Source organism: Bison bison, unplaced genomic scaffold (assembly GCF_000754665.1).
Source record: "Bison bison bison isolate TAMUID 2011002044 unplaced genomic scaffold, Bison_UMD1.0 scf7180017864322, whole genome shotgun sequence".
In the NCBI taxonomy this organism is placed as follows: domain Eukaryota; kingdom Metazoa; phylum Chordata; class Mammalia; order Artiodactyla; family Bovidae; genus Bison; species Bison bison.
In genome coordinates, this window is record NW_011494894.1 from 4,581,224 (window position 1) to 4,603,196 (window position 21,973).

At 38.7% G+C, this 21,973-nt stretch overlaps 2 protein-coding genes and 1 long non-coding RNA gene across 3 annotated transcripts in view; 2 read left to right on the forward strand and 1 right to left on the reverse strand.

The window, feature by feature from the left end:
- TPR (translocated promoter region, nuclear basket protein) overlaps positions 1 to 690 on the forward strand; it is a 62,671-nt gene extending 61,981 nt beyond the window's left edge. Inside the window, exon 52 of the mRNA XM_010853070.1 lies at positions 492 to 690. Coding sequence (XP_010851372.1) covers positions 492 to 547 — 56 coding nt within the window. The 3' untranslated portion in view covers positions 548 to 690. The remainder of the gene's footprint in view (positions 1 to 491) is intronic.
- Positions 492 to 16,969, reverse strand: PRG4 (proteoglycan 4). Its single transcript, XM_010853069.1, has 14 exons — positions 16,591 to 16,969; positions 15,907 to 16,005; positions 13,336 to 13,458; positions 11,641 to 11,760; positions 9,022 to 9,171; positions 8,392 to 8,514; positions 5,978 to 7,051; positions 4,722 to 5,912; positions 4,079 to 4,156; positions 3,183 to 3,319; positions 2,754 to 2,910; positions 2,130 to 2,327; positions 1,567 to 1,692; positions 492 to 843 (listed from the first exon to the last, which is right to left on the reverse strand). The coding sequence occupies exons 2-14, from the start codon at positions 15,977 to 15,979 to the stop codon at positions 746 to 748; spliced, it is 3,648 nt and encodes a 1,215-aa protein (XP_010851371.1). The 5' UTR covers positions 15,980 to 16,005; positions 16,591 to 16,969; the 3' UTR covers positions 492 to 745.
- A 715-nt stretch (positions 16,970 to 17,684) lies between these two features.
- Positions 17,685 to 21,552, forward strand: LOC104998061. The gene is made up of 4 exons (XR_826408.1): positions 17,685 to 17,822; positions 18,903 to 19,072; positions 19,625 to 19,708; positions 21,401 to 21,552. It is a non-coding gene; the product is annotated as an uncharacterized LOC104998061 (long non-coding RNA).
- Positions 21,553 to 21,973: the final 421 nt, after the last annotated feature.

Sequence of the window (21,973 nt, forward strand, 5' to 3'; positions counted from 1 at the left end):
TATTTACTAATCTATAAGCTTCTTGTAGACAGGTTTGTGTACCATACGTGTATGATGAATATGTGCTTATATTTTATTTTTACTCATTTCTTCCTTGAATTCAGGGTAAGCTAAAATGTTATAGTGCTATGTAATCACTTGTTACATATACCTTTTATACAGAAGAATAAGGATTTGTGACTTGTTTAGCTAGTCACAAAAGAAAAGTAAAAATGTAAAGAAAAATGTAAAATTTTAATATCTTTGTTTTCTAGTTTAACTATTAGAGATTGCATTCATGTTATAAAACATTAATTGTAATGATTTCCATTGAAGATGTAAAATACCTAACACAGTTTTGTGTCTATATGCTTAGACACTTGATCTTGAAAATTGTTATAATGAATTAGGGTAAGTGAATACTCTAGTTTTAAGCTAACTTCTTAAAATACTCTAGTTTGAGCTAACTTTTTGAAGGATGCATTCAGTTTTATTCTTTTTTTCTCTTATAGGTGTGAGCCATGCAATGGGAGGGAGAGGAGGAATAAATAGAGGAAATATTAATTAAATGTTCTGTAAACTATAATAACTGTGAATAAGATTGTCAGATCTGTTTTAGTGTAATGACTGTCGAGTTTAAAAACATTTTTGTATTTAAGTTGGTGTGCTTATCTCAACGTTCTTTATTAATAAAATGTATTTCAGTGTCAACGTTTATCATTCGTTTCTTCATTTTAATTAGTTGGTTCTTCCTTCGCCCATCAGTCTAAGGACAGTTGTACCAGGTATTGGATAAGGTCTGCCCAGAACGAGTAGTAATGGCTCTTGCTGTCCTACTTGGCACGTCGATGTTATAGTATTGATCTAAAAAGAGGAAGGATCACTTTTTCAATTAAAAAGAAAATAAAACACTTAAAAGTAGTTTCTATTTATTATTATGCTGAAAGAGAGTATTTATCATTTTAATATAAGAAATGTATTAATTTCAACTTTCTGACAAAAAGAAAACCCGCTGCCTAGGCAGACTGACCTTTCACCATCTTTGATTTAAATTATATTTAATTCTGCTTTTTCAGTGTAAGAATTTGAGAAAACCAAGTTAGTTTAAAAAATGATCATTCGTTTGAATTTTATTCTTTAAATACATACTGATGTCATTTATATAGGCAGAATAGCTCATATTTTCATGACTTTTTCAAAGAAAAATACCCCAGGTAATATAATTAATAAAATTAGTTTCTCAGGAACTTCTTTCTGATCTTACAGACTGTGTAATTATATAAATCAATATAACTTTATAGTAAGTAAGGCCTCTATTAAATGCCACTGATAATAAAAGTAAAATATTATTTTCATTAGTTTTAACTCAGTTTAGTGGATGTTTTATTATACTAGGCTTTAATCTCATGAAGGATAGGGCAGAAATGAATTGTAATCCATTCAGTTTAATTGAAAATAAACCAATAATCTAAGCTTTCTCTTCAGAATAATTAGAGTAAGTGATAGAATTTAACTTCTCACCTTTAGTCACCATTGAACACTTGGTTTTGCTTTGATTTTATTCATGTTTCAGAGATAATAACTTACCTTTAGAAAGGGCATAGTAATCATAGCCATCGGGTTTTCTGATGTTGGGCAGTGATATTGCTGAAGTAACCACATTTGGAAGTCCTCTCCACAGTGTACTCACTTTAACTTCATTATGGAGGAAACCTGTAGATGACATTTTAAATGTATTAGATTGAACGGCAATGTACTGTATTGGAAAGAGCAGTTGTTGAGTCAGACAGACATGGGTTTTAACCATAGTTTGGGAGTAGCTCTCTTACCTTGGGTGAGTTAACTTCGATGCCTCAACTTTTGCTGGCTCTTATATGATACAAATATCTACCTTTTAGGACTATTTTGAGGGTTATAGATTTGAGCTTAATGTTCTTAGTGGTATTTATTATAATTAATAAGCCTGAATAAATTGTCTTATCCACAAAGAAAAATACGGTATTGATCTTTGGTCATTCATTGAGGCAAATTGATGTTTTACATTAATAAGCTTAAAGTATTAGGGTTATTTGGTCAGAATTTATATTTAATAATCGATGCTATATTACATCTACTTCATGTGTAAGAATTAACACAGTAAAAAATACTACCTTTGTCTTGATAAGGGACTCTGACGGGTGTGTAGTGAATCCTGATGGTGTGTACTTGAGAAGGTCCTATAGCACGTTCAAATCGACGTCTCCTAACCTGTGCTGTTTCTCCATACACAGAATAGTTTATCACAGGCCTTCTTCCAGTACACTTTTGGGTGGGTTCCTGTTTGTAAGTGTATTGCTGAACGCTGCCACCTATGATGAATTAGAAAATCACATATAATATGAAAATTAATTTAAATGCCCAAAAGAGGTGGAAAAGAGCTTTTTACAAGGTAGAGGAAACAATGGATGTTTTTTATACAGTATAGTCCAGACATTAATAATGGTTATTAGTCATAAAGCCAACACACTGCATAGTTATATATTTAGCTTTGTTTGAAAATAAATAACATTCTTTATGTAAATGTCCTAAAAACTCATGAAATTGTGATTTGAATGTTAAGAAAGCAAAATACTTCTTACTGCCCTTAATTTATTTTTAATTGAAAATATTTGATTTTAGACATTAAAGATATTTGTTGACAGTAATCCCAGTAATAAATGAAAATATTGAATGAAATTTTCCTGTCAGATCTCTCCTTAAGAGTTTTTTAGTTTTGTTAATTATGTGACACATACCTCTCTTGAAAAAATACACGGATTCAGGTCTGCTCTTGTACTGAGCTATTGAGAGGGCTGCCACTATTTTTCCATTCAGTCCTCCAAATCCTTTGGAAATTAGTTTGGGATATCCTGCATCTTTTATATCATTGGTGAAACGCCAGTACTGAGAACCCTGATAATTAAAAAGAGGAAATGATGTGAACAGCTTTTTAAAAAGGTTATAAAGCGAGTAGGGGAAGATTAGAAACTCATTATTAGATTTAAGCATTGGGAGAGTTTTACCTTAGTGAATAATTTGACAGGGTTACAAATTAACTTTTTATCAAATTTTAGTGGTAGTTTGTTTAAGTATGGAGACCTTTTGAAATGGAAGTTGAACTGATTTATGTTTTCATAATAAAAAGTAACTGTTTGCTGATTTCTCTCACAAACCATTTTTCTTACCTTAAAGAAGAAAGTTTTTCCTTCACAGTTGCATCTAGTAAAAACAGTATCAATGGGGGAGGGAATGCCCCAAACTTCAGTAATTCTCCGAGGTGGAGGTGGTGGAGTAAATGGAGTCAGCATCCAGAAATAATGACCTAAAATTGAAAGTGGTCATCAGCCTACGAGCTGAATGAAGACTGAAACCTACCCCAGAAGAAATCAAAATCAAATCTTTTAAAAATAGTTTATCATAAACAGATGGAATGTGTTGACAAGCATTCTGTGATGGTTAGTCAGAATTGTGAGTACCAAATGCAGGTGACAGTATTTGAACATTTCTGAGAATAGATGTTTCTCAAGTCTGAAATTTAGCATGACAAAATTTTTAGTTTCCCAGTTTCTCTAGAAAGAGCCTTCTAGCTTTGATTTACAGAAAGTCATTTAATCTCTCAATTTATTTCTCTGTTAGAATTAAGTAGTTATAATTAAATAACTTAGTTGTGTTTGTTACTTTATTCCCTAGTGGCTTAGATGGTCAGCCATCTGTCTGCAATGTCAGAGACCCAGGTTTGATCCCTGGGTCAGGAAGATCCCCTGGAGAAGGGAATGGCAACCCACTCCAGCACTCTTGCCTGGAAAATCCCATGGACAGAGGAGCCTGGTGGGCTACAGTCCATGGGGTTGCAAAGAGTCAAACACAACTGAGCAACTTACATACTTTCACTATGTCTAACTTTTTTAATCCAATACTTTAGTATTTACCCTCAAGTCCTTATAATAAGTATGTGAGGTAAGTTTATCAGTCAGGTTTCCCTCCAGGAAGCTCAATTCACATTTGTACTCTCCCATGACTCGTTCTCATGAATACCAAGAACAAAACAAGAAGCAGAAAAAGAAATGTGTACAAAACTTACCTCGAAATGCAACTAATGTCCCATTACGCAAAGTAGTCAGTCCATCTACTGGCCTACCGTTGCATAGATTAGTTTCATCTGAAACAAATTAACACAAATTAAGCCAACATAAAAATGAGAAGAGGGTTCCGCTCTTTTCAAATCTTCCCATTAGGTTCTCTTTCCTTTGTTCACCCTTTCCTAAGCTCTTGAAGAGTACGTGTTTGAGGTACATGTATTTCAGAGGTTAAAAAAAGTGATACTGTTCATAGTTTTACTTAAAGGTGATATTACTCAAAAAAGTATATAAACATATATTATGAACTGGAATGGATCAGGGTACCTGATCTTCATGTAAATTTGACTTTACTTCATGTAAAGTCTCAATGTGAAATTTTGTTTCTTAGTTCTGATTGCCCTGTGGAATTGGTTTGGCAAAAAATATTGCAGATTCTTATAACCCTAGGTTATTATTTGATTTTCCAAACACCAAATAAACTTATTTGATTACTCCTCTGCTTACCTGTAGAGAAGATATAAAATTTCACAAGTTAAGTTCAGGGTTCTAAATATATATCAGTAGACTAATACTAAATCAGGGCATCTGGTTCAGAAAGATTTAACATTGCCAATTTTAAACATGAAAGTAACTGATTGATATTACCTGAAAACATGGGGTTGATGCCGAAGCCTTGACTGGGTCCTCTCACTATGATTTCAGTGCCTGGAATCACTATAGGAGTTAGCACAGGGGGCCTGAAAATCATATGAGGTTTTTCTCCTTCAGCAGCATCTCCATCTTCATTCTCTGGGTTTACATCAATTATTTCTGAGTTGGGGGTTGGGGTAGGCCTGATGGTGGTTTGGAGCATGGCTTCTGGTAAAGAGGTAGGAGTCGGTTCAGGCAATGCTGATGTCGTCATCTTTGGGGGAGTTGGCGTAGTCTTTGGTTTTCTCACTCTAGGTGTTCTTGGCTTTTTGGTCGAAGTGGGCTTTTTGGGTGCTTTGGTTGGTTTCTGCGGTTTAGGAGTTGTCACTTGAGAATTAGTAGCTCTGCCTTTTGGTACAGCTGTGGTTTTTTCAGGTTTGTTCTTAGTCTTTTCGGTCGTCTTCTTTGTTGCAGTCATTACTTTAGGTGCAAGAGTTGCTTTAGGAGTAATTTTGGATGACGTGGTATCTTTGGTTGTGGTAGATGTTACATCTGTGGTTGTACTTGGTATTTTCGATTCAGTAGTCTTTTCTGTTTTAGTTGCTGCCTCTGTTATAATCTTAGCTACAGCTGTTGTAATTTCAGGTGTAGAATATATGTCTTTTTCTGTGGACTTGTCTTTAACTGTTGTAGTTATTTCAGGTTTGTTCACTTTAGGACCCTTGATTGTGGGTACTGCAGGTTCCTTGGGACTGTTTTCAAGAGCCTTTGGTGTGGGTTCTATAGGAGGTTGAGGAGTTGATTCAGCAGGGCTCTTCAGAGTAGTGGAAGGCTCCACGGTGGTAGTTGAAGTAGAGGCCTCTGAGGTGGTTGGAGCAGGGATATCAGGAGAACTTGGAGCAAGTGTCTCAGGAGAATTTGGAGTGGGCTCCTTGGGTTCAGCAGGAGCTGGCTCCTTGGGATCGGCGGGAGCAGGCTCCTTGGGGTCGGCGGGAGCAGGCTCCTTGGGGGTGGTGGGAGCAGGCTTCTTGGGGGTGGTAGTGGGAGCAGGCTCCTTGGTGGTGGTAGTGGGTTCAGGCTCCTTGGGGCTGGTGGGAGCAGGCTCCTTGGGGCTGGTGGGTGCAGGCTCCTTGGGGCTGGTGGGAGCAGGCTCCTTGGGGCTGGTGGGAGCAGGCTCCTTGGGGCTGGTGGGTGCAGGCTCCTTGGGGTGGTGGGAGCAGGCTGCTTGGGGGTGTTGGGTTCAGGCTCCTTGGTGGTGGGTGCAGTCTCCTTAGGGGTGGTGGGTGCAGGCTCCTTGGGGGTGGTGGGAGCAGGCTGCTTGGGGGTGTTGGGTTCAGGCTCCTTGGTGGTGGGTGCAGTCTCCTTAGGGGTGGTGGGTGCAGGCTCCTTGGGGGTGGTGGGAGCAGGCTGCTTGGGGGTGTTGGGTTCAGGCTCCTTGGTGGTGGGTGCAGTCTCCTTAGGGGTGGTGGGTGCAGGCTCCTTGGGGGTGGTGGGAGCAGGCTGCTTGGGGGTGTTGGGTTCAGGCTCCTTGGTGGTGGGTGCAGTCTCCTTAGGGGTGGTGGGTGCAGGCTCCTTGGGGGTGGTGGGAGCAGGCTGCTTGGGGGTGTTGGGTTCAGGCTCCTTGGTGGTGGGTGCAGTCTCCTTAGGGGTGGTGGGTGCAGGCTCCTTGGGGGTGGTGGGAGCAGGCTGCTTGGGGATGGTGGGTTCAGGCTCCTTGGTGGTGGGTTCAGGCTCCTTGGCGGTGGGTTCAGGCTCCTTGGTGGTGGGTGCAGTCTCCTTAGGGGTGGTGGGTGCAGGCTCTTTGGGGGTGGTGGGAGCAGGCTGCTTGGGGGTGGTGGAAGCAGGCTCCTTGGTGGTGGTGGTGAGAGCAGGCTCCTTGGTGGTGGGAGCAGGCTCCTTGGGGGTGGTGGGTGTAGGGGATCTGGTTATAGTTTCAGCTTTGGGTGTAGATATAGCAGGAACTTCAGGTGTGGGTGCAAGACCTTTAGTAGATGTATTCTCTGCAGTTCGTGTCTCTTTAGCTGAAGTTGTCTTCTCTTTTGCGCTAGTGGAAGTCTGTTTATTTGTTGTAGAAGTCTCTTTAGTTTCAACTGTTGTCTCTCTGTTGACTGTCGAAGGTATCTCTTTAGTTGTATCAGAATTAGGTGGAAGACTGGGCTTAGGAAGTGTTGGTTTTACTGTTGTAATCTTGGGAGTTGTGGTAACTTTATTACGTTGTGTGGTGGGAATGTTAGGAGTCGGGGTGAGCTTGAAATCACCATTATCCAGTCCACTTCCATCTTCATCTATAACTGGTGGTTCTGGGGTAGGTTTATTTTTAGGAGTTCTTTTCTTCTTATCTTTTACTACAGAAAAAAAAATATCATTTTATTTTTGTGACATAAAGATGCTATGCTTATCATTGACTGGCTGTGTGTGTCTAGGCAAATGGCTAATCTCTAACATGTCTATTGATTTACTGTAAAATGGTAAATACTATTTTACTGGACTGTTTTAGGGAATGAGTGAGATAAGGGATGAAAAATATAAAACTCAATACAATTAATACATGGAAGCAAGTGGCAACTTGGAAATTGTTAATATGATCAATAACACTAATTCAACTCTCATAGCAATGTTCTTTGCCCTCCCTTTCTTAGCTCTTCTTATTCCTTATTGCTCATTGCCCCTTTACTAGAAACCTAGTTCCAGTAGATCCACTGAACCAATTGCCTCAGAAACCTCTATAACCGCATCCGAGGAATCTGTTCCAGTCACCCCCAAGCTTCCAGCTTGGCCCTGCTTCCATGCACATGGCTTTGAACTTCCTTCTTTTCTCTGTCTGTCTAAACTCAGCAGTCTCAGGGGATTCAGAGAGGGAGATTAGGATACCATGGCAGGAAAAGGACCCTATTTAACAGGACTTCCCATAGCAGCCACCCCACAGGTGAACCACAGAGCCCAAGAGGCACATCACTTAGATGAGTTCTGCTTATCAAACAATTCTATTAATGCTCAGAGATTAAATATCTTGCTATTCAGCTAGAAAGAAGGCTTCAGGGGAAATAACCACCCAGGAAATAGAATTCTTCAAAACTCCAGTATCCAAAATCTGCCATTTCCTGGAGAATGAGAATATATTTTAGAAATTCAGGAAATAATTTTTAAAAAGCAGAATAAACAAAATTTCTCTTTAGGAGGTAATCGCCAATTCGGTAGTATGTCCTTTACTACAGAAAAATCAGATATGACATAATTAGAAAAATAATAAAGAAGATCCATAAAATGTGAATAAGAATAATATTGCCTTTCAGGAGTATATGAGAATTTAATGGATTAAAGTTTCAAAATACTTAAGGAAGAATATAAATGTTCTTTATAGGGAAGGAGAAATGAAACCGCAAGATAGAGAAATGCCATCAGGTAGAGGGGAACTGAAATAGAAAACCATTAGTAATCATCTCTGATGCCATCCTATGGTTCTACAGTTGCTGCTCTCGTCTTCTTTGGCTTTACAGAGTGGTGTCTTAGCTGCTTGGCTCTAATTTCCTATAAGAAATTTTCATGAATATCTTTTAATATTTATGAAGTTACACCCCCCTTAATATTGAAATGTCCTCAAATCATTCTCCCACACACGTTACTTTTAGATAATTATTGTTCACATGGCATTGATATAGTCATTGATCTTTATCAATGCTCAAACCTTTGGGTTTCTTCTTTAATTCTCTATTAGCAGCTGAATTTTTGGAAGACTTGATTTTCCGAATAGTTGAAGAGGAAGAGGAAGAGGAGGAGGAAGACTCTTGATTTTCGGAAACAGAATGTTCTATAAATCAAATAAAAAAGTTGATCACACCAACTGTGATTTAAAGCAAAAAAGAACTGCCAGTCCAAATACAACAAAAAATGCTGTTTATTGATCTACACATGTCATATTCTGCTTTTGTTTTATCAGTAAAATGAGCAACTGCTCTTATAAATGTCAGTTAAAAGCAAGGCACCTGATCTTGTCACAGATACTAGAGTATAACTATTCAATATATAACTTTCACTAACTTTCTTATATCCCACAGAATCAAATCGTTCTACAAAGAAAATCATGGACTCTTTTTTTAAAACAGTAAGTCTTGTTTCTTCTGATTATTTTAATCTAGTCCTGTACAGTTTGGTAAATAAGAAAAATAACTTTGGCTTGAACTTTGACTTAAAAAGTGTGATGAGCCTTTCATGACTCAGAAGATCACCTTATTCTATGAAGAGTTCATAGAAGTAGTCCAGCTACAGGTTGTTTCATCTTAGAAACAACCTTTGGTTACGTCTGTCATCTTCCTACCTTCTGTTATTTCCTCTGATTCTATAACTTTCTTAGTCTTCTTCTTGTTCGGTGATTTGGGTGAACGTTTGGTTGTTGACTTGATGGTCTGAGATGCTCCTGGAGGTGAAGGTGCAGTCTTTGGAGGGGGTGGTGTTGTGGGGTTATGCACTGAGGCCAAGCAAGACAGGTCGGTTAACATCTTGTTCACATTCATCAGCAGCTCTTAACTGTGAAAGGCACAGATGCCATCTGGCTTCAAGAGTAGATGCTGCTGAAAACCAGTGCAGGCAAGCTCTCAGCCCAGCACTAACTACTCCAAACTAATGAATTCTGAGAATGCATTGCTATTAAAAAAAAAAAAAAATCTATTCTCAAATCACTGTAAGTTATGACTTGGAGCAAAGGCTCAGGAATCAGAAGACCTGAATTCCAGTTCTAGACCTGCAAGGCTCTGCTGTTGACCTTGGGCAAATGGGCAAGCCGTCTTGAATCACCCTGCCTGCAAACTGACATGTTTTTTCCTAGATGATTTCCAGAGGTGTTTGCCTGCCTAAAAAATGCTTAACTCTACATGCTGCATCCTTTATGCCAGCCTTCTGTGATATAAAAATAATCCCTGCATGTGGTTGACAGATATGCTCTCAAGAAGAAAAATATAAAAATTACATTTTCCTGTTGTCATATTCATTTAAATCAAATGATACCAATTTACCTTTTTTTTTAATTACAAAAGTTCTATATTAATATTTACCCCTGGAAGAATTTCACACTTTCATATCATGCTTTCCTCAAAATGCATTGCCCTTCTCCAAGATAAAATAGCTTAATGGTTTGGCATGTATCGTTTTAACCTTTTATTGCCCCTACTCTTTGCCCCTTCTCATGCCTAGAAGAGAAGACATGGAACATGTTTTGATCATTAGGAACCAGAAGAAAAGAAGAGGGACTTCTGAAAGATAAGAAAGCAGAGAACAGGGAGAGAGGAGGCCCCCTGCATGGAGGAGAGTGGTGATGAATCCTGCTACTCTTACCGAACTTCTCCTCCAAACTGTTTGTAATTTCCATGAACTGACCACCATAATGTTCCCGCTTTCTCCTCCCATCCCACAAAAATGCCAGGTACCACAACTTGAGAAAAAGTTTTTTCACATTCTAATGATCTTGAGCAAACTATGTAACCTCTTGGACTGTTTTCTCATCCACATTCAGAGGTGCTTGACTGCTTCAGTTCTCGAACTGTTAGGACTTTGGGACATATAGATGCTTATAAGCAGTATCTATAGCAATCTTAAAATGACTAAATGGTGAGTTGCAAGATAGTTTGGGTGTTTTTTTGTTTTGTTTTGTTTTGTTTTAAGAAAATGTTGAAGCTCTAATTTATGCTTCTATTTTCATTTAGACCCTGACCATCTCTGAATTCTGTGAATGAAGCACTACCTTCATCAATTTTTTTTTCATTGAGTTTTACATACACCTCAAGTAATCTGACCCGCCCCTGGTGGCATAAACTATTACCTTTATTAATATGGTTCTCTCAATGATTGATCATTCTCTAATCATCTTCCCTCCCGATCCATCCTCTGCCCAAAATAAATTCTTAGTTTTTTGTCTCACAGCCAAAACAATTATCAGAATGATGAGTGAATAAGAAGGTCATCTCATAGGTCCATCTGAAAGCTGCAGGAACTCTGCACTTGGAGATTTTAATTACAAGGGTGTTGTCTCCGTTATTTTTGGAATGCTTTCCAATGAAAACATTGAAGAGTTAAGAAATGTTCCTCCACTATGCTGATTAATAGTTTTCCACCCTATTTCTTCACTGTTTGAAAGAAGCAGAAGATGCAACCTTGTTTAAATAAAATGATAAGATTATGCAAGCAGTACTTACTTTCACTTTTACCCTACAGATATTTTAACAGTTGGATTTGAGAGCAAACACTTGGTAAAAGAAAGGAATCAATTATTTAAATACATTTTCATAAATCTTTTTTCTTTTGGTAAATTTAGAGGGTTTTATTAAGCTCTCAGAGTACTCCTTCAGGACCTATAATCAGAGAAGAGGATTTTAAAATGGAACTACCTTTTTTTATTGACCCCTTCATATATAGGCATTTAGATAGAGACTATTGAGGAGACTGTAGAGAGGGGAGAGGAACACAGTAGACACTTAACTTCTTGGTTTGCTTATCAATTTAGTGCTTTAAACTGACTCCTAAATTTACTAGTTCAGAGAAGTAAATTCTGTCCTCAGATATACACTCAAGAACACCGAGAGCAAAAGCACAGATAGCTCAAAGCACAGTTGACTTTTTGAGGTCAGCACAATGGGATTAGACAAGAAATCATCAACTGAGCTGGATACTGTTGACTTAACCTGCAGTTGAACGGCACCTGGAAGAGAAAAGCACCGATACTCGGCCCCTATCTCTGTTACTCTTGTGCTCCTGGAACCTGGCTGAGCCAGGGAGTGATAGGAGGAAGCATTCCTTCTTTAATTCATCGCAGTGAAACAAAGAGCTTACACGTTAGTAAAATCAAGACCTGAGATGGACCATGTGTTAGACATTATCTGTGGTGCTAGGGTGGGTGCACACATCTGGCTGTTCTGAGAAGCACTGATGGTAATGGGATGCTTACCTGCTTCACAAAAAGTGCCATAATCGGAACAGCACTTGCCATACTTCTTGCAGTCTGAGTCGCAGTCACACTCCCTCCCTCTTGCAAAGGTTTCGAAGCAGCGGCCTTTACAGGAAAGCTCTACCCAGAGCAAAGCAAAACATGGGTTATTGGTTGTGCGATCCATCATGCCTATGTATTGATTAACCATTTCCACCTTATAGCTGACTAGAGCTTCAAAAGTGCATAGCTAAGTCTTCTTTGGAATTTGGGAAATGGTTGGTGTCCCAAATGAAGACAGCTGAAGTCAAGAAAGAAATCTGGAGGCTTAGGGAAAATTTTCTTGCCCTTCAAGGCTCCAAGAGACATCCCAATGCTGTCTGAGTCATTTCATGTATGGACAATGGAAAACTGAGAAATGTCTAAAGAGATAAGCATCCTTCATATGAATTCCCCCATCCTCTCCTCACACCATTACTTTCCAAATGGATTTTTTAATTGATCATACATATTCTATAACAATATATCCTAAAGAGTTGACTTAAATAGGTCACTGCTGCTGCTGCTGCTACTAAGTCGCTTCAGTTGTGTCCGACTCTGTGCGACCCCACAGATGGCAGCCCACCAGGCTCTGCCGTCCCTGGGATTCTCCAGGCAAGAACACTGGAGTGGGTTGCCATTTCCTTCTCCAATGCATGAAAGTGAAAAGTGAAAGGGAAGTCGCTCAGTCGTGTCCGACTCTTAGCGACCCCATGGACTGCAGCCCACCAGACTTCTCCATCCATGGGATTTTCCAGGCAAGAGTACTGGAGTGGGGTGCCATTGCCTTCTCTGAATAGGTCACTAGTTAGGCTCAAAAATTATTCAGAATGCACCTTTATTATGACAAACTGGCATGGTATAGAGCTCAAATATGTCAGCCCAATCCTTTGGTATGGACTATATAAGAGAAGTCTGCTTATTTTCCCCAAGAGCCTTGGTTAAAGCCACAGTGATTTACACAGACATATTTGAAATAATTACCTTACACAATAAATAAATTGTACAACAATATATTTACCAACTTCACATGCAAATTCTAAAGCAGACATAACTTTGAGCCACCTTAATAATTTTCATAAATATGAAATTTTTGCACATTAACAACAAAATGGTCCAAAATATGTTTAAGTGAAATATCATAATTCAAAATTACACCCTTTGGTTTTAACTGAAATTCATCATTAAATACTCATTATTAAACACTGTAAAGTACCTTTTTTTAGGTAACCTAGAAACATATTAATATCAAAAAGTCAAACAGTAAGCAAAATTATTTTATTTCCATGAACCTCTTTGATAAAGCTATTGAAGGGCTCCATCACTAAGTAATTACCTCTCTGGTTAACAGCAAAGAATTACTACTTTTACTTAATGACTCCTGAGTCACAATATTAAGTCTCTATTTAAAACAAGAGATGATACTTGGCAGTAGTCAATAGCCTTGTGCAAGTGACAGGTTTCCAGGTTCCCCTTACCCTCCCGCTATGGTCGCAGCTTTGACGTCATCCTCAGGCACAGCAGCACACTGCACAGCACACACATTTACGCAAGGGAAGGGAGAAAGACGCTTCAGCACAAAGGTGTGAAACAGTCTGACAACAGCACTGCAAGGGTGCAAGGGGACTCTCACAGGACATGAGCTTGACAAAGGAGACACCAGCTCTCAGGACTTACCCACAGTGCATTCCTTCTTGAAGTCAGGGCAGCACTCCATGTAGTGTTGACAGTTATAGTCACAGTTGCAGATGGCATCTCTAGAATACCCTTCCCCACATCTCCCTGCACAGCTTGATAAATCTAAAATCATACAATACTAGCATGAACATGGCCAAATGACTTTATATAAAGAAGAGGTCTAAGGAGAAGGACTAAGCCTCTTGGTGATGGAGAATTTTATCCATTGGAAAAGGTTGGGAATGATGGTTTGTGATGGGTCCCAGCGACCTTTGCTTCCTCCTAAGTGACCATGACCCTGCCTCTTTAGTCATTACTGGACTGAGAACATAAATACACCTTTGAAAACCAGGCTGAGCAATGGCTTTGCACAAAGAGGGTGCTCTTCCTGGGGGAGGGCTGGCAGCTACAATTCTACTAATGCTGCCATTTCCCGAGCATCTCTGCGCTGGTCACTGAGTCATACGTTATCTCTAACGCTTATGAAATGTTGCCAGGGGAGTTTCAGTAGTCTCTTTTTTAGAGATAAGAAAGCTGAAACTCAGAAATTTTAGGAACTTGCTCAAGGGCACCCAGTTAGTTAGTAGTTCCAGCATATATGTATTACAGGTCAGTGAACACCTATCAATCATTCATATCGACCTCTTTCACTCTTAGAAATATCCTGATTTGTATAACAAAGTGTATGGTCATCCTAAGTAAACAGCCCACCTAGAATTTGAACCCTCATATATCTGAATCCAAAACCCAAACTTTCCCCACCCAATCCCATCGCCTCTCATTCCTGATGATGCATTTACAGCAAGCTGGCTATGCCAGCACGAATGTTCCTATAGTCCTGCTCCTTTCGCTGGTGGGGATAACTGGGCTCTATAAATGTGGGGAGAAGTCAGAGGCCTTCAACCACTGCTAAAGAGAGTACAAAATAGGTAATTCTTGAAAAGCATCTGAGCATGAATATAAAAATCATGAACAGAATTATTTTAGATAAAAGCATAATTATCCTTACATATATATATTTTTTAAATAATTTGGAAACACCATGAAAACCTCCCTGAGAAATAACCACAGAAATGTAACAACTGAATCCATCCATGGAATAGAGACTGGCAGGTGCAATGTTCTGAATCCACAGAGGGATGTTGAAGCACTGAAAAAATCTCAAAATAATGAATCCAGGAAGATTAAAGTCTTACTATGCAAGTAAAACAGTGAACATTAGGACAACTTTCAGAACTTTTTACATACATATGTGTACAATGCATACAAAAATGCATATCATATATAGTGTATGTATATAAATACATATATTATATATACGGAAAAAAGAACGGGAAGAGATTGAGAAGGCAAGAAAAGCAGACAAGACAACATCAAAAGGTTATTCTTTTACAACTAGCAGATTTCTGAAATAGGAAGTCAATTATTTTTATAGGAAATACTCATTTCCATAGATTTAATGAATGCCCTAGTTTAATTGATATTGATTTTAACAACTAGTTTTAAATTCATTTAATTAAAGGAGTAAAATTTGTGACCCACCAATAGTATTATGAAGGAGAAGTGACTTAGGAAATGCACCCGTGTTATGAACCTTGTAATATTATTCTGAGAGAGCAGAAGAGCTTGGAGACACCAGAGTACTCATCATTCCTGATTAAATATTTATATTTGCTCTCATGAGTTTTTCCACCTTACCTAAGTGATTCTGAAACTATGTCCATGCAGGCAGGTATCTCACATGCTCAGTTTATTTAATCATTTTACTGAAAGTGTCTACCTTATAAGAGTAATTTTGCCATAACAGTTATATACCTTGATTTTTCTTCTCTCATATTTTGCTTATCAAAGGAAAAAAAAGGGAAACAAAAATCCAAAGCTTGGTGTGATTGTTAAGTAATCTATTTTATGATGCTAGAGAATTCTGTTAAGGTGATTACACTGCACGTACCTTAACATTTTCTAAAAATGAATAATAAGAACTGTTCTTACAGGACTATTTTTGGAGGGCCGTGAATGGTTCAATGTTGTAAAATGACATCCACACCTGTGTAAATTCCTATCTGAATAGTCCTTGAAAGAAGGCACATTTTCAAGATTACTAAAATGCCCTTTGAAACATAAATATTCACTGTAGTGTATTTATATCAACATGATGCCAACATAAGCTATTGATAATTTATTTGATATAAAAGATTAGTTGAATTTCTTTGTAAACGTAGGAAAAAATCATATGCTGTTTAAATATTGTTCATTTCAGTTAATCTGATGATATATCATTCCAACATAATTTTATTGTATGTCTTGTGTTTTTTAAACCTTTGGGAGAACCATAGAAACAATAAGTACAAAAACTACTCTATTGAAAAGCTCAAAACTTCTACAAAGATTTCATAATACAAAATGCTTATAAATATGCTACATAGTCTTTACCTACTTTTAAGGTTTTACTATACATTAAACTCAGACAAATATCATTTTTAGAAAGTTATTTCTTTTGTTGACCTAAAAGTCAGAACTGAACAATTAGCAATCTCTGTCAAATAAAAGTATTTTTGACAGTTAAGGTACCTTGAGAAGAAGCTTGCTGAATCAAGAAAACAGAAAACAGCAGCAAGTAAATGGGAAGTATTTTCCACTCCATGGCTGTTTTCAGGTACTGAGCCCTCGCTGAAAAGAAAATAAAAGTATTAGAAACGCCTCTTGGATCTCACCACTAATTTATGCTTGTATTACAGCATTTCAATAATTTCAAAATTCAATTTAATGATAAAAAACTTTCCCATTCTTAAAGCAAGACTTTTAAAAATAACCAGCCTTAATTCATTGTAAATACTTGACCATTAGATTTAATCTTATACAGAAAAAAAAAATCATCAAATCACCATCTCAACCACGTTACTGACCATTTTAATACTTTAGAATCTCCCAAATAGAAAAAAAGACTTATCTTAAAACTCTATTCAAATTATAGCATGTTCTTAAAGTACAAGGTTTAAATCCTATATTGAAGGGAAAAAATAAGTAACCAGCTTTAGTAAAATTTAATTTAACAGTTATCATTCCAACATTCTCTTAACTCTCAATATAAATTCATAAGCCTCCAGCAGGTGTATTACATAAATGTGATTCTTTTCTAAACTCTCCAACTACTATCCTTATAAATCTTTTCAAGCACCTTTAATAAACTTTTAATAAATCCTTATTGAATTGAAAACATATAACTCCATGAAGCAAGTTAACTGTGACACTTACCCGTAAAAGGAGAGGTGAATTTCTCCAATGTCCAATGCTCTTATATACCGGAGCAAATATGTTAGGATGAACCAATTAGTCCAAAGGTTAGACAGAATCAACAGTGACAACCTATGAAATCAAACTTTCCTCATTTATTGGAACAGGTCCCAGACAACCAGACTTAAGTAACATCTGGAAAACACTTCCGTTAATAAAAATGACTACTACAAATTTAGCTTTATTGGCCCAAACACACTTCTAATTTCTAAGTGAAGTGAACAAATTGTTCTGTGAGATGGTAAATTGCTTGGCAGGCTTTGACTAGTGCAACAACTTTAAAATAGTCAAATGCTGGTATCATTTCTTTTTTTTTCTTTTTCCAGTTAACCCAGCAAAGAGTGTTTTTGAAACTTTATCTAGTTTCAGCTTATGGCATAAGTTTTCTGAACTAATACATTCAAATGTTTAATTCTTTTCCTGAGTATTTTCATTTTCACTGAGCACAGAAAATATGCTTTCAGTTACCTATTAGGTGGATGATTTTCACTGTGGATTTTATATCTTCCTTTACTATGTAAAAACCTGCTTAAAAACTATATTGATGTCTCCCTTAACACCTTTATTTAAGCCCAGTAATGTTTGGAAAAGGTCTTTTTACTTATTCATGTAGCTTCCTTGTCACAGAGAAAATGTGAACCATCAGCCTCCCAGAGTTGGGTCAGCTAGCTCAAGGTTTTACCCGGTTTGATAGGAAATGTTCCTGTTCAAGGGCTTCCCAGGTGGCGCTAGTGGTAAAGAATACACATTCCAATGCAGGAGACTTAAGAGACATGGGTTCAATCCCTGGGTTGGAAAGATCCCCTGGAGAATGGAATGGCAAAGCACACCAGTATTCTTGCCTGAAGAATCTCATGGACAGAGGAGCCTGGTGGGCTACAGTCCATGGGGTCACAAAGAGCACACATGCACGTTCCTGTTCAAGTCCTCTCTACCTACATAGGGCCTAGTTATGTCCTAGCACCTCCCTGAAATCTTGTCAGATCAATCTAAAGCACAACTGGAATGATGATTGAATTAACTGTTCATCTGTCTTATTCCCACCTCCCAGGCCCCTCGAACAATCTGCATTTCCCCAGGACAACTAACTTCTACGTCTTCATATGTAGTCCAGTGCTTCACCAAGGATGTGTTCGATACATACTTACTGAACCAAACTATTGTGATCTGGAGTCTGCTGTATCCTGTGTTTGGTAGGTGCTGCATTTAATTATCATTTAAAAATGCCTTTAAATTTATATATAATCATCCATATTTTACAAATAAGATAAAGATCTACAAATGAAGAATCTGTGACCCTACTAAGGATACATAAATGAGTAGGAGCCAGAGCCAAAATTTGAACCTACTTATTTTGAGGTCTACTGTGTTCCTACTCTATCTGGCTCCCTTCTGATCAAAGTCACCCCTTCAGTACTTAATCAGAGTACTAAATGTTACTCCTCCATGTGTACGTGTGGGTTTATGAGATTGTGACCTTTGTAAAGCCAGAGATTGTAGTATAAGCATCTCTTTTGTTTCCACAATTCTTATTCTGGGCTATATGTATGAGGACAATTTAGAGACTATCTGATCTAAATAATCTCCTTTCTCTGAGAACTACCTCCCTGACTTTAGGGATATTTCCCTTTTAGCCAGTTTCATATACATGATCTTACCACATCAGACTCAGCCGGCAAGATGGGGAATAGAAACCAGAAATAAACTGGGTTAATATGTTTCCCTGTCCTGGAAATTTGGAATTGCAATCCAGAGACGACAAATTTGTCTATGTAGACATGTAACGTGTGAACAACTGTCTAAAGAGGTAGAGAAAGCCCTTCAGAATAAAGACACGCAAGTGAAGGAAGCAGTCCTGCAGAGAGTGTTCTGAGAGCTTTCTGGGTCTTGGTTACTCCTTGTTCCTGAGACCCAGTTGCCTTCTTCCCCTGGGTCTTTATGGCAGATTCTCCCTTAGGGGATGGAAGTGGCTAAAGATTATGATTTGTCTTACTTAAAATCACTAATCAGTACACAGCAGATGTACAGACAATCCTGTTGGATGGAACTGAACTGAATTAATTCTTAGCTTTCCTGAGGTCAAGAAGGGGAAGCTAGAAGCTTTGTAACTTTTTCAAGTCAGATGTTTACATCATTTTCTTGTTAGTTGTTTGAAAGGCTGGGAATACCAAGAATATCAGAAATGCACACAGACATGTATTCTTAAACAGATTGAATTCTGATTATTGCCTTCTAGAGTTATCTGTACTAATGTTTTCCTTCTTTGGATAAAGATGGAAAATCATCAGAATGATGGCAAGATATATTCTTTTTTATTTGGCTGCATCGCATGGCATGTGGGATCTTCATGCCTCAATTAGGGATCAAACCCATACGCCCTGCAGTGGAAGCATCAGTCTTAACCACTGGACTGCCAGGGAAGTTCACAACTGGTGTTCTTAAAGTGAGTGAAAAATCTTCTCTAGTAATTCTTGCTAAATTCACCTTCTAGGCTTGGGAAACTGACAACACACACACATAATTGTAACCAATAACAACTTTAAACATATCCACTGAGACATCAAACATGTTGTCTCTGCATATTACAGTAGGGAAAAAATGAGAAACTTTATTAAATATCACATTCATGGAGTTTAACCTGATTTGTATAATTCTATCGGGTAATGAAGCTATCTGGGTGAGTAAAGTTTGCCTCAAAAGCATGGCAGCATTTTCATTTTATCTACTAAATACACGAACTAAACACTTCATTCTGTGAGTATTGGATCATTCAGCCTTCCTTGCTGACCAAACGGAAATCTTTCCATTAGATTATAGGTTCCTCCTCTGAGATTTCTTTTCTAGTTTAAATGTTTTTTCTTAATGTTCACTTAAATCTCACTTAATTGGGATAAAAATTATCTCAGGACTGGTTTTTGGTGTGAGGGACATGGGGAGGAGGGTAAGAAAGGGGGAGAGGATGTTAATAATATTGGATCCTACCCTCATCTTCTAGGGATGTTTTTCACTGAATTCACCCTCATGAACAGCAGTGTCTGTGCTGGGCAGCAACACAGTGACGCCTTCAGAGAACATTCAGGTGTGTTTAGGGATATTTTCTCTGCATTAGATTATCCCAGACCGAGGTGCCCTTCTGCTTGGTGTGCCCTGTTCTCCATCCCTGCTGTTCGTTGTCGCTTTGCCCTGTAGCAAGTGCGTCTCCATCAAGCAGCTGTTCTCCACCTTTCCACACCTTGGATGTGTTTCTGTTTCTTCCAGCAGCAGCCTAGGAAAAACTGAAGGCTGGGAGGGGAAAACCACAGATGCAGTTTTGCTCTCTATTGCCCCAGTGTTGCTCACAATGACAAATTAATGTACTCTGGAACAGGGGTTCCCAAGCGGTCTGTTAGGAACCTGGCCACACAGCTGGAGGTGAGTGGTGGGCAAAACTAAAACCATCCCTGCCTCCCACTATCTGTCGGAAAATTGTCTTCTATGAAACTGGTCTCTAGCCAAAAAAGGTTGGGGACCTCTCCTAAGGAATAGAGCAGAGGATTTGGGGACCACCTAGGTGGCTCAGTGGTGAAGAATTCACCTGCCAATGCAGGAGATGCAGGAGACTTGGGTTCAGTCCCTGGGTCAGGAAGATCCAGTGGAGGAAGGCATGACAACCCACTCCAGTATTCTTGCCTGCAGAATCCATGGACAGAGGAGCCTGGCGGGCTACAGTCCATAGGGTCATAGGGAGTCAGACATGACTGAGACACAGTATGACACGACACATGGTCTGTCTGCTTTGTTCATGGTGCCGTCACAGAGTTGTGGCTTTTTTTTTCAATGTGGATTAAAAGTCTAACCATTACCTAAGAATTATTGCATTTGTTTGTGGAGTTTGTGGGCCTTTTCTACCCTCTTCCAGCTGCCCAGCTAGAGATTCCGCTGCCCAGCTCCCCATTCAGTCGTGCGTGACAAGGTGACTGCATTTTCTCCAGTGAAATGTGAGTGGATGGAGTATGTACACCTTCCACTCTGCCTCCCTGACAGGAAATCGCTTGACCTGGATGCCCTCTTTCCCGACTTCGCATAGAAAGCTATATGGCGCATGCGCATGGCTTAATTGTGCCTCCCGGTGATCTGATAATTATTGTAACTAAACCCATTTTACCTTTGAGTTAGTTAAGACACAGAAAGATTAAGTAATGTGCTTAAGACTAGAAAGCAGTAAATGGTAAAGTTAATACGTTAAACCACGCCTATCGGGCTACGAGGAGAAGGCAATGGCACCCCACTCCAGTACTCTTGCCTGGAAAATCCCATGGATGGAGGAGCCTGGTGGGCTGCATGCAGTCCATGGGATCGCTAAAAGTCGGACACGACTGAGCGACTTCACTTTCATTTTCACTTTTCACTTTCATGCATTGGAGAAGGAAATGGCAACCCACTCCAGTGTTTTTGACTGGAGAATCCCAGGGATGGGGGAGCCTGGTGGGCTGCCGTCTATGGGGTCGCACAGAGTCCGACACACTGAAGCGACTTAGCAACAACATAGCAATGACCAAAAGTCATATCCAAGGTTAATAACTATTTACTTTGTGCTCCTACATAACTTTATTTGTATTCTATAAGGGCATTTCTTAGTTATCAATATCCATTTTTCCCACTAAGTCATAAGCTTCTGAAGGATCCAGAGCAATTACATTAGGCTCATTCTGTAATGTATGTTCTTTCTGTGTCTGATTGATACTCTAAATGTTTGCTGAATTTAACTCAATTTTACTGTCTTTCTTCCAAGGGCTACTTTGCCATCACATCTCTGTTTTCTAGCCATTACCAGTACAGCATTGTGATGTCTCCAATCTACATCACTTGGATTCCAGATGTCAAGGAAGCATATTATGTATGACAGCTCAGACGAAAGCATTACAAATGTATTTCCCAGAAGCCAACAACGTGAGTAATTTCTACGTAACTGTTAAAGTGAGTGAAAGTGAATCGGGATGTTTTAATAACTCAGTGTGACAAATACTTGAGACTGGGAAATTCAGAGAGTGGGAGCGAAGTTTGGCTGTGGTTGAAGGACCACACATAGGTGGGACACGAGGAAAGTCTCCCAAGAGACACCATCTAGGACATTTCTTTGAGTCATTCCAAAGCAGAAATGCCAGGCTCTTCAAAGACACTGAGCATAATGCAGTTTTGGCTGATTGTACAACATTGCATAATAGTCTCTGTAAAATCCTTTTGTCTGCCCATGGTAGCTAGTTTCTATCAAAAGAATTAAGAGGCAAGACATTTATGATGAATTGCTCCGGTGAAATTTTTATTCAGCTTGATACAGAAAACAGTCAGAAGCTTAAAATAAAAC